Here is a 16801-nt window from a genome sequence, read left to right as displayed (position 1 = left end):
CTATGTGTGTGTGTATGTGTGTGAATGAGAGAGAGAGCGGGATGCTGTGTGTCGCTAGCTTGGTGCTGTCTAAGTGTGTGTGTGTGTGTGTGTGTGAATGAGAGAGAGCGTGATGCTGTGGGTCGCTTGCTTGTTGCTGTCTATGTGTGTGTGTGTATGTGTGTGTATGTTTATGAATGAGAGAGAGAGCGTGATGCTGTGTGTCGCTTGCTTGGTGCTGTCAATGTGTGTGTGTGTGTATGTGTGTGTATGTGTGTGAATGAGAGAAAGCGTCATGCTGTGTGTCGCTTGCTTGGTGCGTCAATGTGTGTGTGTATGTGTGTGAATGAGAGAGAGAGCGGGATGCTGTGTGTCGCTTGCTTGGTGCTGTCTGTGTGTGTGTGTATGTGTGTGAATGAGAGAGAGAGCGTGATGCTGTGCGTCGCTAGCTTGGTGCTGTCAATGTGTGTGTGTGTATGTGTGTGAATGAGAGAGAGAGCCTGATGCTGTGTGTGTAGCTTTCTTGTTGCTGTCTGTGTGTGTGTGTATGTGTGTGAATGAGAGAGAGAGCGTGATGCTGTGCGTCGCTAGCTTGTTGCTGTCTGTGTGTGTGTGTGTATGTGTGTGAATGAGAGAGGGAGCGTGATGCTGTGTGTCGCTTGCTTGGTGCTGTCTATGTATGTGTGTATGTGTGTGAATGAGAGAAAGCGTGATGCTGTGTGTCGCTTGCTTGGTGCTGTCAATGTGTGTGTGAATGAGAGAGAGAGCGTGATGCTGTGCGTCGCTAGTTTGGTGCTGTCTATGTATGTGTGTATGTGTGTGAATGAGAGAAAGCGTGATGCTGTGTGTCGCTAGCTTGGTGCTGTGTGTCTATGTGTGTGTGTGTGTGTGTTTATACAGAAAGTTTGTTATAGGATGTCTGGATTATGTATCATGTAGCTGGGTGGTTTTTGGTTTTGCTCTTCTGTTCACAAACACATCACCTCCAACGCTACCCCCCTTAGCGGGAACGATCGTGACGTGTAGAAAACAAGGCGGGTCAGACAGCGGGACGACAAATATAAGCGGGTGGGGTCGGGTTCGGAATAAAACCTGGCGGGAGCGGGATTAAAAATTTAGTCCCGCGCAGATCTCTACCTGAGAATTCTGCTGGTTTTACACCAAATGTGGAGCAATGTCTCACTCGCTAAAGTTTACTTGCAGAATGTTTTCAAATTATTTGAACACAGAATTCTGTTTGTTTGTTCCACATCATTCGCACTGCCTGTTGGAAATTTGTGTGCATTGACTTTGCATGTAATATACATGTGCAAATGCTTAATTTTGCTTTCAGTGTGAACCCAGCATTATAATACATCTTGAAAAAAAGCATAAAAGTACGCAAGCTGTATCTGATACACAGTACTTCTGCCTTGTTTCACAGGGTGTTGTTAGTGGGGTGTTGCTGGTGACACCCAACAACATCATGTTTGACCCTCACCGGACGGACCCTCTGGTTCTGGAAAAAGGCTGTGAGGAGTACGGCATCATGTGTCCACTAGAGGAGGTTCAGTCTGCCGCTGTCTACAAAGAGATCATAGACAGCAAGATCCGGGATTCTGTGACGTAAGACCACTCACTATACACAAGCTTGTTTCCATCTATATGTTTTAAAATGTACAGTTAAAGAGTCTAAATTATAAACCGTCCTGTGAATATTTCTTTCTTTTTTCAAATATATCCACAATTCATGTTTAACAGAGCAAGAATTTTTTTCTGCAGTGTTTCCTAAAATATTTTTTCTTCTAGAGAAAGTTGCATTTGTTTTATTTTAACTAGAATAAAAGCAGTTTTTAATTTTTAAAGCTGTTTTGGTAACACTTTATTTTAATGGTACATTGGAGTATTAGTAGACTGTCTGCTTAATATCTGTTGATATTATCAACTTAATATCCTGTTGGTGTCGTCAATCTGGCAACCTGCCCTTGCGTGTGTTTTGAACCAGGAGTGCAGTACCTAGTTCCACCACTGAGTGGCACATAGTGCACCTTTAATTCACTTGAATGAAAACATTGTTAGATTGGATTTTACTTGCCTGAAGCTCATTCGTATTTAAATAATCCATTAAATGTATTTATTTAAGTAAAGATTTGAATCATTAATTAAAATCGGATGGAAATTAGTTGCAAATCCAATCAAATCGCTCTAAATTTGTAGAAATCATCAATGAATTGTAAATACCCTCACTATAAGTGGAACAAAATTCAGTTATAAAAGTGACTCGAGCCACCAAACGAGTAGTTTTGATTGTGAAAGATTATGAAAAACAAAAACTGCTTCAGCATTACGCATTATTAATTGGACTCCTCTTCCGACGTTTCATCTAGATTGAAGATCTCTCATGTGACAAATCTGTATTTTGTCTGCAGTGAGCATGAGGAACCGTGCTGCTGTGCGATTATTTCAGATATCCAGCGTTCGGCTTTATTATACGGGAAATGGATTTTTACTCTAAGGTTAATGAAGCATGAATTCAACCGCCTACGTCTGAATTGCTCAGCCGTTTCGATTTGTAATAAGAAGTTAATGATTTTAGCAGCGTTTCCACCCCCAGATATTTATATCCTCTGTTGGTTTATGAATGATGCTGTGTTTTATTCAGCTCAGAGCTCTGTGTTGGTTGGTTCATCAGTCAGACGAGGTTCACTGCATGGTCTCGGTTGTGAAGCACAGGCGCTTTTGATGGTGCAGATGTACAGACAGAGGGACCTACTTTTCATTCACGCACTTTTATGTTGGCTTGTATGCTTATTAATTGCTCCAAGTGGTTTGGATTGTGTACTACTATCCACCTTCCATGTACTTTATATATATATATATATATAATATAATATATATATATATATATATATATATATATATATATATATATATATATATATATATATATATATATATATATATATATATATAAAATTACCTAAGCATCATTCAGACAGACAGACGTCATTGTGCTTTTGTGTTTCAGTTTCTCACTTAAATTTGCATTAAAATGACATCACTATATGATTTTTTGTTCGTTCTAGACTTTATACTGTGACACAGAAGCAAAACGGTGCTGGGAAACAGCATAAGAGAATCAAATGCACGCTATGGTTGTCATGATAACTTGGTCACATATTATGCTACAATGCATATTGAAGTTGTACACTTGTTGTTTGGAGGTGGGTTCATATTATGCTGTTGTATTAAGTATTTTAGGTTTTATAAATAAATGTAATACTGTTTTTATTCTAAAACAATAATGTTAATAAACTAGAAAAAAACAATAACTCTTTATGAATTATTATTAATAAATTTTGTAATAATATTATTACTAATTGGCTTCAAATTCCAGTACTGCAACACCACTACTGCTACTTTTACTACTACTATTAAAAATTATTATTCAAAGATATTATGCAAATTATTATTATCATTAATTATTATTATTATTGTTTATTATTAACACTAAAAATATATGAATAAATAAAAATAATAATAAAAAATAATAATAATAAAATAATTTGTACAAATAAAATTATTTATTTATTTATAAATGTATTTATTGTTAAGCGCTTAATAATATAATAATGGAAATATATAGTTATATTTATTTTTTACATGTGCAATAATAATATTACAAAATAAAATGATGATGATAATAATAATAAAATTAATAATAATGATAATAATCATAATAATGTTAAATACATTATTATTTTTTATTAACACTAATAAAAAAATAATAATAATAATGAATAATTTGTACAAATTTATTTGCAAAATAAAACGATGATAATAATATTATTAATAATAATGATTATAATAATAACAATATTATTGATAATAATGATGTTAAAGATATTATTATCATTTGTATTATCATTATTATCAACAATAATAATAATAATAATATGTATTGTTTAATATTATTATTGAATGCTTAATAATAATGTAATAATAGAAATATATTATTATATAATGTTATATGTGTTTTTTTATTTCATGCAGGATGGAATGTATGTGTATACAGTTGAAATCAGAATTATTAAACTCCCTTTGATTTTTTTCTTTTTTAAGTATGTTTGATAATATTTTTTCTTCTGGAGAAAGTCTTAATTGTTTTATTTCGGCTAGAATACAGCAGTTTTTATTTTTTTAAAAACCATTTCACAGTCAATATTATTAGCTGCTTTAAGCTATATTTTCTTTCGACTGTCTACAAAACAAAACATTGTTATACAATAACTTGCCTAATTACCCTAACCTGCCTAGTTAAACTAATTAGAAGCTGTATAAAAGTGTCTTTAAAAATATCAAATATTATTTACTGTCATCACGGCAAAGAGACAATAAATCAATTATTAAAAATGAGTTAGTCAAACTATTATATTTAGAAATATTTTAAAAATGTAAAAAAATAAAAAATAAACAGGGGGGGCTAATAATTCTGACTTCAACTGTATATATATATATATATATATATATATATATATATATATATATATATATATATATATATATATATATATATATATATATATATTTATATATATTTATATAGTAGTTTAATATTAGTTTTACAGTTAATTAATTTATGCATTTTTTTCAGTCACACGGAAGTACAACATAGTCTTGTTAATATTTTATTTTGTTATTTCAGACATTTATGTCTATCTGTGCAATTCTAGTGTGATAATATCTGTGATAATAAATGATACAATATAAATGCTGTTACTACTACACTCTCAGAAATAACGATACGAGAGCTGTCACTGGCAAGGTACCTTTTCAAAAGGGACACATTTTTGCTTAAAGGGTCCATATTGGTACCTCAAAGGTATATATTAGAACCTTAAAAATTTCAAGAGGTACACTTTTGTGCTTTTTAGGTACGAATATCTAGCATATAGGGGTATTAATAAGGAATTTTAAGTTACAAATGTGTACTTTCTGAAAAGGTACCACCCCAGTGACTGCTCTCGTACCATTATTTCTGAGAGTGTATGAGACCAATCCAAAGCTGCATCACATAGAAGTTAACGCACAGTGAGTTGTGCAATATCATTTTTTAATGAGTTTGATCTCTAATTCTCTCTCTCCGTTTGCAATGCAGGGATCTTGAAGCTGTGTTCTCAAGCTTCTCACATCAGACAGACCAGCGTTATGACAGTGCCAGCACTGCCCCTCGCAGCACCGAGGGCTCCTTCTCTGAAGACGTCTTCACCGAATCAGAGCTCTCACCCATCCGTGAGGAGCACCAGTCCACAGAAGAGCTCCAGCAAGAGGATAAATCTTCAGGAGCTTCATCCCAGTCCGTCAAGACCCTCCTCCAGGAGCCTCAGAGCCATACAGAAGAGAAGGACAATGATGGAGAACCAGCCGGAGACACTGCCAAACCCATACAGGATGAACCCACCAGCAGGGACCACCAGCAAACGCCCCACTGCCAGACTGAAGGAGAGCCCGCAGCACAGGAGAGCAGCGCTGAGGGGGTTAAACTGACCAGAGACGGGACTCGAGACTCGGAGACGGACGTGGAGGAGCTGAGGAAGATGTGCAAGACTCACACTATGCAACAGGCCAAGGAGCAGAGAGAGAGCGTCCAGCAGGCCCAGAGAGAGAGCGAGCAGCAGACCACAGAACAGAGCCAGAGACTGAGCTCTGCTGAGGGTACCACTGCATGATTTTTACTTACTAAACAGCTTTTAAGTGGGCATATTTAGGAGTTTTGTGTTATACATTTTTTTATTAGCATATATATATATATATATATATATATATATATATATATATATATATATATATATATATATATATATATATATATATATATATATGTCACTGGTTCGAGCCCCAGCTGGGTCAGTTGGCATTTCTGTGTGGAGTTTGCATGTTCTCCCCATGTTGATGTGGGTTTCCTCTGAGTGCTCTGGTTGCCCCCACAGTCCGAAGACATGCGCTAGAGGTGAATTGAATAAGCTAAAATGGCGTAGTGTATGCCAGGGCTTAAAGTATTCTTAAAGTATAATCTAATTACTTTTATTAAAAATGTTGACTGAGGTTGTGTGAAATAATAACAGCGGAGCATTAATTAAATGCATATTTCCTGTGGAGCGATCAATTTGAGGTGACCTGATATTTTTATTGATTGGACAAACAGCAGACCCTCAGCCTCTCCACTGGACCAGCTCCAACTTCTGGTCCAAATGTCTTTAAAAGAAAGCATTTTATAGCACTTGTTATTTAAGTACTTTAAGCACTTGTTATTGTTAAGGAGAAAATACTTTATTTGACTGTACATTTAAATAAATGGTGCAAGGCATAATCATTAAAGAAACTCTATCTCAGTCGCAGTTTACCTTATTTTTGTTATTATCGTCAATATTTAAAGTCTTTCTGTGCAGTTTTTCTTCACCATCCCCCCCCCCCCCCCCCCCCTCCCCCAAAAGCAGTTTTTGATTTTTTAGAAAGGTCAATAATATTATTTTAAGGTCAATAATATTAGCCCCCCTTACGCAAGACCAAGCCATTGTTATACAATGACTTGCCTAATTCACCTAGTTAGACCTTTAAATGTCTCTTTAAGCTGTATGGAAGTGTCTCGCAAAATATCTTGTAAAACAAGTAAAATAATATGCACTTTTATATTGTCATCATGTCATCATACACAAATATGTCATCTTGGCAAAGGCAAAAAAATTTGTTATAGAAATAAAAACTTTTGTTTAAAAATGTGTTGAAAAAATCTCTCTGTTTAACAACTCTTGGGAAATATTTGAAAAAAAAATCAAATTTCATAGATGTATGATTGTTTCCTCAACAATAAATAAGTAAAAAAAAAATTTCAATACCTTTTATAAATATTAAATACAAGGACTCGAGTGATATAAATATATTGTGGTAAACATTTTATTTTCTTGTTCTTCCTCTATTATTATTATTCATTCATTCATTCATTTTCTTTTTGGCTTAGTCCCTTTATTAATTCGGGGTCGCCACAGCGAAATGAACCACCAACTTATCCAGCACATGTTTCAAGCAGCGGATGCACTTCCTGCTGCAACCCATCTCTGGAAAACATCCATACACACTCATCCACACTCATACACTACAGAAAATTTTAGCCTACTCAATTCACCTGTACCGCATGTCTTTGGACTTGTGGGGGAAACCGGAGCACCCGGAGGAAACCCACACGAACGCAGGGAGAACATGCAAACTCCACACAGAAACGCCAACTGACCCAGTCAAGGCTAAAACCAGCGACCTTCTTGTTGTGAGGCAATAGCACTACCTACTGTGCCACCGTGTTGCCTATTATTATTATTATTATTATTATTATATAAATATGTATGTAATATCTAATTTAAATAAAATATCTTAGAAATAATGTTTTGTATATTTATTAATAAGGATAAAAGTAATCATATAATTTCACTCTGTGAAATATCTTTCTAAAGTATTCCAAGTAAACTAATACATTAATTATTCTTTCCCTTGACGTTATTGCTGTTGTTGTTAATAATAAGGATAATAATAACAACCATTATTATTATTATTATTATTATTATTATTATTATTATTATTATTTAACAACAGTAACAGCAAGCAAAGAAAAGGTGTATATGTGTGTGTGGAACTATTCTTATTTAGTGCCATTATAAGCAGCGCTGGTGACATTACAGCAAAGCGCTCCAACATTCCCCTGTCAAAGTCAGCTTCTGTGCTGGCATTAGTCTGTGCTGAAGCATGCTGGGAAATGCTGATAACCTTGTGTTGCGTGTCTGTGTTGATGGCGAGACGAGTGATCGTTTCACCTGTTATCACCTGATGGAGCACAGAGGCGCTTTAGCATGGCTTTTACACGCCGCTTTGATCCTTCAGCAGCAGCAGCCGCTCTCTAACGCGCAGATAAGCTAGAGACCATCAAACATTACAACAAACACCTCTAACTCTGGGGGGGGGGGGGGGGGGGGTAGCTGCAGAGATGTTCAAATAGATGTACTATTACTAATGGGATTGATCACAAGAGGCATTGGATTATTGGATCTGTTAGTATATATTTTATTTTATGAGACACTGTTTATTGTGAAAAAAATGTCTGTTTATTGATTAGTTTAGCAAATATGAATCTTAAAAAGCATTTTATTTTTAATTATTTTATTTTATTTTATTATTTTATTTGTTTTATTTAATTTGTTTAATTTTTTTAATTTACTATATTTATTATTTATATATTATTTTATTATTTATATTATTTATTTATTTATTTTCATTTTAAGTATTCATTTATTCATTTTCTTTTCGGCTTTGTCCCTTTATTAATCAGGGGTCGCCACAGCGTAATGAACCACCAACTTATCCAGGATATGTTTTTCACAGTGGATGCCTTTCCAACTGCAACCTATCACTGGGAAATTAATTTTATGTATTTACCTTTTAAATGCGTGAGCTTGGTAAAATGGTAAGAACGCTGCTATTATTTTATTAATAATAGTAAACAAAATCTGTAGAATTGTGAAGAAGTGTTTGACTTATATACATTTTTATCAAAAAAAAATTATTATTTGTGTATATTAAAATATTATTTATTCTGTTGATGGCACAGCAGTTTTTTTGTCTTAAACTTAAGTATTTTGGGTCACTTTTTTTTTAATTATACTATTATGATAATCTGATCAAGAAACATTTCTGATTATTATTAATGCTAAAATCATCTTAGTATTTCAAAATATAACTTATTCTGTTAATGGCACAGCAGATTTTTTGTCTTAAATTACAGTCTTTATGCTATTATGATAATCGCCTGCGCAGTAGGTAGTGCTATCACCTCACAGCAAGAAGGTCGCTGGTTTGTGCCTGGCCTGGGTCAAACTTTAGTTTGTTTGAATAAATTGGATTTGATCAAAATAATTTCATGTAATTTTACTGATGTCAAATTTTTAAAAGGAACCTAACGAAAAATATATGTTGACAGCAAAACAAGGAGAAAAAAAAAAGAAAAAACGTGAATTATTGCGTGTAACAGGGATAACATCAATTTTAAGTGAGTAATTTAAGTAATACTAAAGTAAATTTAAAGTAAATATTAATTTAAAAAATTAATAATAATAATAAAACCAATCATTGAAAACAAAATATCTTTATTTTTTCTTGCCTTGTTGGTACAAAAAAATGTTTTAATTTCTGTAATTTAATTTCTGTCTTTAATTAATGTTTACATTTTTTTTTTGCCTATTTATTGGGTTATGTTTTGTTCCTGACACCACTCCAAGCAAATGTTGAGTTTTTATTTTTAATAATAACACAGGCCCGTAGCCAGAGATGGGGGGGCGGGATTCAAAAGACCCACCTCTTACTGACAAAGGTCCAGAATTTGTCCCATACATGAGCTCATTTGTCCTATCTTGACTGCTATTTCATAATAAATTGTGAAAATAACCCTTCAGAGAAGGCTTTAAAGGGCACCTAGGTTACCCCTTTTTTCAGATTTAATATAAGTCTTTTGCGTCTCTAGAATGTGTATATAAAGTTTCAGATCAAAATACCCATCAGATTTTTCATTCTACCTTTTACAAGATGCTGTTTTATACTGATTTCCAGCAGGGGGTGGTTTTGTCGTACTGCGCCTTTAAGACGATTCTTTCCCACCCACTTTCTCGCCCACTACATGCCTCCTCCCTCAGCTGCGTCAGACAACAGACAGACTTAAAGGAAGAAGGTCTCAAGTAGCGTTTGTGAGATACTACAGTAAGAACTAACCTTTACTAATCAGTATTGTGAAGTTGCATTGATGAGTCACACACAATATGCACACACACACACACACACAGGCAGGCAGACAGAGCGCGCTTAGCCTAGTTAAGGCTAACCTCAAGTACTGTGTGGATATCTGTTATGCTAATGTACAAAATAAACCTGATTTAACTTCCACAAACCGGGATTGAAGCGTCTTCTTTTATAATTGTTATGACACGCAGCTGTGCTGATGAAGTAAAGCTGAAGTAAAACGCTGTAATTAATTACACACATACTCTGTTTTAAAACACTTTAAACATGTGAAACTTACTCTTAATCACATTTGATGATGATTGCTGATCCTAGCGAACAGAACAGACTTTTTATTCCCGATTGCTTTGCGTATGTCTGTCTGGTCTTGTTGACATATACACGTGACTACCGGAACATGTTAATGCGCGCAGCTGTCAATCAATTCGGTGGACGGGGGGATCGCACACCTACGTAATGGTGCGATCGATTTGAAAACAGCTCCAATTGGCTGACCCTTTTTTTGTAGTTAAATTGAAAAAAAAAAAAGGGACTGGGTGTGTTCATATCACCCCAGTATGACGGTCTATACACTATACCAACACACAGATCTGTCCAAACAGCTTGAAAAGTAGATTTTTAACCATAGGTGCCCTTTAAGAACAAGAAGAATCGTGTGTTGGCTGTTGCTTAGGCATGACTGAGGAAAGTTGAATGTGCTGGCCTGTTTGTTATTTAAATTAACGATATTTCAATGACTATAGGCTAGTTTTTAATTTAAAACTTAAACAGATTCCTATTTTTTTTTCTGGTGATATTTGATATTTGAATTGTTCTCATACTGTATAGCTTCATTATAAATCTTTAAGAAATGTTTTGGTACATCAAAACATGTGGTTATGTTGACCAACCGACAAGCTAAGCCAGCAAATGTAGTGCTTAAAATGTAACCTATATAAACCACAAAATTAAATAAAAAATTAGGCGAATACCTGCAAAACAGGCCTTTTTTTAAAGAAAAAATAACCACCCCTTACCTCAGGCTGGCTATGGGCCTGTAACCTATGTAAAAAAAGATAAATTAAGCAGTTACAATACCTGTTAAAGGGTTATTGTAAACTCAACCTTGTTTTAGGAATCTAGTACGGCACTGAACTCATTAAAGCCATAATCTAAAGAACGGATTGATAATCATATTCATATTTTGTAGTATTTAGACACAATATAATACTCACATGAGACTCTAGAGCTCTGTAATCAGCACGTTCTCCAGGCCGCATAGTCTTATAATGGAAAGCAGATAATGAAATGTTCATTTTTAGGGTCTCACTTGTATATTTTTATCATTATTCCTCCATTTGTCTCAGTTGTAGACGTGCTGAGCTCTCTCTGTATGCCCTACGGTGCTGCTCATCCCTGTGTATGAGTCATCTTCTGATAGTTATTCAACACTAACGGCTGATCCGCTTTCACAATGAGCCCAGGAGGGGGCTGAAAGCTTGATATATCATAAGGAATTCAATCAGGAAGATTCCTTCATCTGGTGGGATAAAAGACTTGAGCATATATGCATCTGCAGCCTGCTGACATCACATGAACGAGAGAACATGTGACCAGAAAACTGTCACTAATGCTTAATCATTGTTCAGAAAGTGCAGTAATGATGAGATAGTGTGGAAGATGTGGAGTATTTTATAAACGTTAGGGAAATGGGGTCAGAAATCTGGCGTTTTGTTATTTGTGCAGGTTCCAAAAGGCTCCATTTTTTTAATCGGTTTGAAATTTAAAAAAAAAATTCCAAAGAAATATCATAAAAAAAGTCCACATAAATCATATTGCAATAAAACTGCAGTAATGTTCATTATCTTCCTCTTTAATATGTTGGTAAGGATGTTACATTACTTACAATGTGTTTAATATTGGATTAATTGTATGCACTATAGCCTAAATGTACCCCTTTCCCAAAACATATTCATCACAGTATCAGTACATGCGCAAAGCACTAGATAAAAAATAAAGCATGTTATGGCTGATTTATAAGCCTTTATATCTAGTTAAGACGAGTTAAATGTTCTTACTAGTTTGTTGTCATAATATTTCACTATATAAGTGAAGACATTTCAGCCCTTATAAGTTTAAACCAGTACTAAATGTATGCTAGCAACTAAACATGCTTAACAAGCAAAACATTAAAACATGCTAGCTTGTTTGCAACTTGTCATAAAATGCTAAAAATTTGTTAGCAATGTTAAATATTAGTAAAAATATGTTACAATGATAGCAGTGTGATAAAGGATGAACTTTATCACACTAACAGCTAGTTAGAACTAGTTTTATGTCCTCACTAGTCTGTTGTCATGATATTTCATTATTGAAGTGAATACATTTGAGATCTTATACGTTTAAACCAGTACTAAAACTATGCTAGCAACTAAACATGCTTAAAAAAACAACATTTAAACATGCTTCTTTGTAACTTTTCATTAAATGCTAGAAAGGTGTTAACACCATGTTAAATCTTGGTAAAACCATGTTAAAATGTTAGCAGTGTAATAAAGCATCCACCTAATAGCATAAACATGCTAGCATTATATAAAGCTTAGTTATAAAACATGACAAGCAATTTTCCAGCAAACACATTAACTTAAACTAGTTTAATGTCCTCACTAGTTATGATATTTCAGAAATTTGAGCCCTTGTATTTTTAAACTATACTAAAACTACACTAGCAACTAAACATGCTTAAAAATGTTAGCAGTGTGATAAAGGATCCACTTTCTAATGCATAAACTTGCTGGTAGCATGTTAAAAATGTTTTATAGCTTAGTTATAAAACATGACTAGCAATTTTTTAGCAAATGCATTAACATATCTGGTTAGAACTAGTTTAATGTCCTCACTAGTCTGTTGTCATGATATTTTATAAATTTGAACCCTTGTATTTTTAAACTAGTACTAAAACCACGCTATCAACTAAACATGCTTAAAAAACAATAAAACATGCTAGCTTGTTTGCAACTTATTGTAAAATGCTATAAATGTGTTAACAACATGTTCAATCTTGGTAAAACCATGTTAAAATGTTAGCAGTGTGACAAATGAACCACTTTCTAGAAATAAACATGCTAGTAACATGTTAATAATGTTATTGTAAAGTATAAAACATGACAAGAATTTCCTAGCAAACACATAAAAAATTGTTACAAAAATGTCCAGGCAAATGTGTAAACATATCTAGTTAGAGCTAGTTTAATACCCCACTGTTTTGTTGGCGTGATATTTCAGAAGTTTAAGCCCTTTTATTTTTAAACTAGTACTAATACCATGCTAGCAACTAAAAATGCTAACAAACATTAACACATGCTAGCTTGTTTGCAACTTGTAAAACGCTAAAAATTTGTTAACAACATGTTCGATCTTGGTAAAACCATGTTAAAATGTTGGCAGTGTGACAACTAATTAACTTTCTAATACATAAACATGATAGTAGCATGTCAAAAAATGTTGTATAGCAAAGTATAAAACATGACAAGCAATTTCCTAGCAAATGTAGTAACGACTTGTCATATACTGCAAGTTTCTGAATATTACTGCTAGAAACTTACTGATGTTTTATTAAATTGTCAACATGCTAGCAACTGAAAAAAATATGACATTATTAAGTCAACATGTTACAGCATATATAAAACGCTATTAGGAACATTAGCAACTTGCAGAATGCTAGCAAAATGCTAATTTTTTCTAAACCTGTTAGCAGCTTGTCAAAATTTCAGCAAGTAATGTGCTAAAATATGCCAAAACACAGAGTAAACAACATGTAAAGTTAAAATATGGTTAGCAAAAGCTGTCTGCAATATTCTACAAGAACAGCATACAAAAATGCTTAAAGAGCCCCTAATATACATGAAATAAGGTCAGATTTTGGTTCTAAGGGTCTCCAACAACAGTCTAATTTGCATGCAAGGTCAAAAAATGGTCTTATAATATGCATTTATTTTATCTAATTATCCCAGCGACTCCCATATGAATCGTTCAGTGATTCATTTGTTCCCAAACCCCTCCTTAGCGCGAAGCCAATCTGCGCTGATTAGACCGATGACAGCCTGCTGCGATTGGTCGACACTGACAGCCTTCAGCACGAGACAGAGTAAAATGCCCAGCAGCTAATCAACAATATAAAAGTAGTCACAGTGCATACACGCTTCATAGTGTAAGGCGTGGATTTTGGCTGCCAGTGGGTGAATGTAAATACAGACGATGGACTTGAAAATATAGACGACTAACACACACACACACACACACACACACACACACACACACACACATTACCCTCCTCAGAAGAAGAGCTGTAGAGAGATCAATACTAGCCCCTCACACTCTACCTGCTCTTTTTTCACACACACGTTACCCTCCTCCTCAGAGGACACAACACCAAAACATTTAAAAACAGAATGCATAGAATGCACTTTCTGGTTGAGGGCGGTGAACTTTTTTGAAACTTGACCGTTGCATGTGTGTAGAAACAGCTGACGATACGTAAACAAAGTGGCACGCGTCGCATTTTCAACGTGGCTTTACATCCGATATGAGCATATAAAGAGTTAAGCTGATACAGTACACGCGGTTACAAGTAACAAAACACAACTAAATACATAATTTGCAAGCTAGAGTAAACGAGGCAACAATTTTCATCACACGTACTTACACTTGTGAAATGGAGGAAGAAACTGATCCATGTTCTGACATAGTCCATCGCTACTCTTTTCAGATCCTTCCTTTAACAAACAGCTGATTAAGTCTTCTTTGCAAGCATGTAGTTTCCAGAAGCACTGCACAAGGCTGGGCTATAATGGTGAGGTATTTTTGCAAAAATAAACCTCAACCACTTCACAGTTTCGTCTTTGGGTAGAGACTTTCGATAAAATCCAGCTGAGCACAGCATGTGTGACTTCATTCAACCAGCACTGTCTGTGTGTGTGTGCATCTTCTTCTGTGTTAGTGGGCGGGGCCGCAGGTTTTAAATCTCCCGGGTTTGCCCACGCAACTACTTTCTTTACTTTTTTTACTTTTCGTAGACATGTCATCACGAAACATCTAATAACACGTTATCAAGACAACTCGTTTGAAGCGCTATGAATCGACCCTTTTATAGATGAATCAACAGTTTTGAACACTGTAGACTTAAAGATTTAAGCCTTAGCTGGATCTTTCTCTTCACTTAGAGCTGTATTACACACTACATGGAAGGGCATTTTCAAAAACCCATAATATGGGCTCTTTAAATATTGTAGCAGTGCTAAAACATGAACAAACATGCAAACAATGTGCTTTAACATAATAGCAACATACTGTAGCCTACCACATAAAACACTATAGTAATTTATAGTAAATACTAAGCCTACATGTGTTTGAACCATAGTCCAGAAAAGTTTATTATACTATATTATACACTTACCGGCCACTTTATTAGGTACACCTGTCCAACTGCTCGTTAACACAAATTCTACCCAAATCAGCCAGTCACATGGCAGCAACTCAATGCATTTAGGCTTGTAGACATGGTCAAGACGATCTGCTGCATCAGAATGAGGAAGAAAGATGATTTAAGTGACTTTGAACGTGGCATGGTTGTTGGTGCCAGATGGGCTAGTCTGAGTATTTCAGAAACTGCTGATCCACTGGATTTTTCACGCACAGCCATCTCTAGGGTTTGCAGAGAATGGTCCGAAAAGAGAAAATATCCAGTATATCTTACCTGAGCATTGTTGCTGACCATGTCCATCCCTTTAAGACCACAGTGTACCCATTTTCTGATGGCTACTTCCACCTGTCATAAAGCACAACTCATCTCAGACTGGTTTCTTGAACATGACAACGAGTTCACTGTACTCAAAAGGCCTCCACAGTGACCAGATTGTAATCCAATAGAGCACCTTTGGGATGTAGTGGAATGGGAGATTTGCATCATGGATGTGCAGCCAACAAATCTGCAGCAAATGTGTGGTGCTATCATGTCAATATGAACCAAAATCTCTGAGGAATATTTCCAGTACCTTGTTGAATCTATGCCACGAAGGATTAAGGCAGTTCTGAAGGCAAAGGGGGTCAATGTAAGGTGTACCTAATAAAATGGCCGGTCGGTGTACTATAATAGTATTTACAACACTGTTAATGAATGCTACAGCATACTGTAGTATTAACTGTAGTTATTACTGATAAACTGTAATAAAAACTGTAGTACTTACTTTTTACTACAGTAAACTGTGGTGTATTTTAGTATAAAATACCCTCTGTTTGTAGAAAACTACAATATTGGGTAATTTGTTTATAATACTATAGTTAAGGTGGCTTGAGGAAGCTGTTATCTCACTTCTTCTTCCTCTGTCTTCTGAGACAAATTTTAAAGTCCATCTCCTCCTAATTCTTTCAAGCTATATCCTTCGAACTTTCGTCAGACCTTCAAACTGATCTGACTCTGCTTGCTCTTTTTAAACTAGTCCGACTTTCAGTTTTTTGAAAAATAATCCCTGAAAAGTCCCATTGACTTAACATTGGCAACAGCAGCCAACCACTGATGTCCTTTAAAGTTCCTAGCCACTCCTTAGAAAGCAATTTTAGCACCCTAGCAACTGTCCCATAGACTAGAATCATGCTAACAACATGCTGATTCATGTTGGAGGCATGCTAACATGATAATTCATGTTAGAATCATGCTTACTACATGCTAGAAACATGCTAACTAACAATTTACTAAATCATGCTCGAATCATGCTAACAACATGCTAATTTATCCTAGAACCATGCTAACCACATGTTTATTCATGTTAACAGCATGCTAGTTACATGCTAATTCACACTAGAATCATGCTAACATCGTGCTAATTCAAGTTGGAATCATGTTAACATGATAATTCATGCTAGAAATGTGTCAACAACATGTTAATTTATGCTAGAAACATGCTAACAACCTTTTAGTTGTTGCTAGATTCATGCTAATAACATGCTCATTTGTTAGAATCATGTTTATTCA

General features: G+C 34.9%; 1 protein-coding gene across 7 annotated transcripts in view; it reads left to right on the top strand.

The window, feature by feature from the left end:
* The window catches only part of oxr1a (oxidation resistance 1a), a 330299-nt gene that overhangs the window by 260050 nt on the left and 53448 nt on the right, over window positions 1–16801 (top strand). For 6 of the 7 annotated variants that reach the window (XM_073925233.1, XM_021466735.2, XM_021466736.3 and 3 more), the window contains 2 exons: window positions 1403–1584; window positions 5117–5673. In XM_073925233.1, the coding sequence (XP_073781334.1) occupies window positions 1403–1584; window positions 5117–5673 (739 nt within the window). 7 annotated transcript variants of the gene reach the window in all.

Source organism: Danio rerio, chromosome 16, assembly GCF_049306965.1.
Source record: "Danio rerio strain Tuebingen ecotype United States chromosome 16, GRCz12tu, whole genome shotgun sequence".
Classification (NCBI taxonomy): Eukaryota; Metazoa; Chordata; class Actinopteri; order Cypriniformes; family Danionidae; genus Danio; species Danio rerio.
Note: the sequence above shows the minus strand (reverse complement) of the source record. Positions and strands in the feature narration are given on the sequence as shown.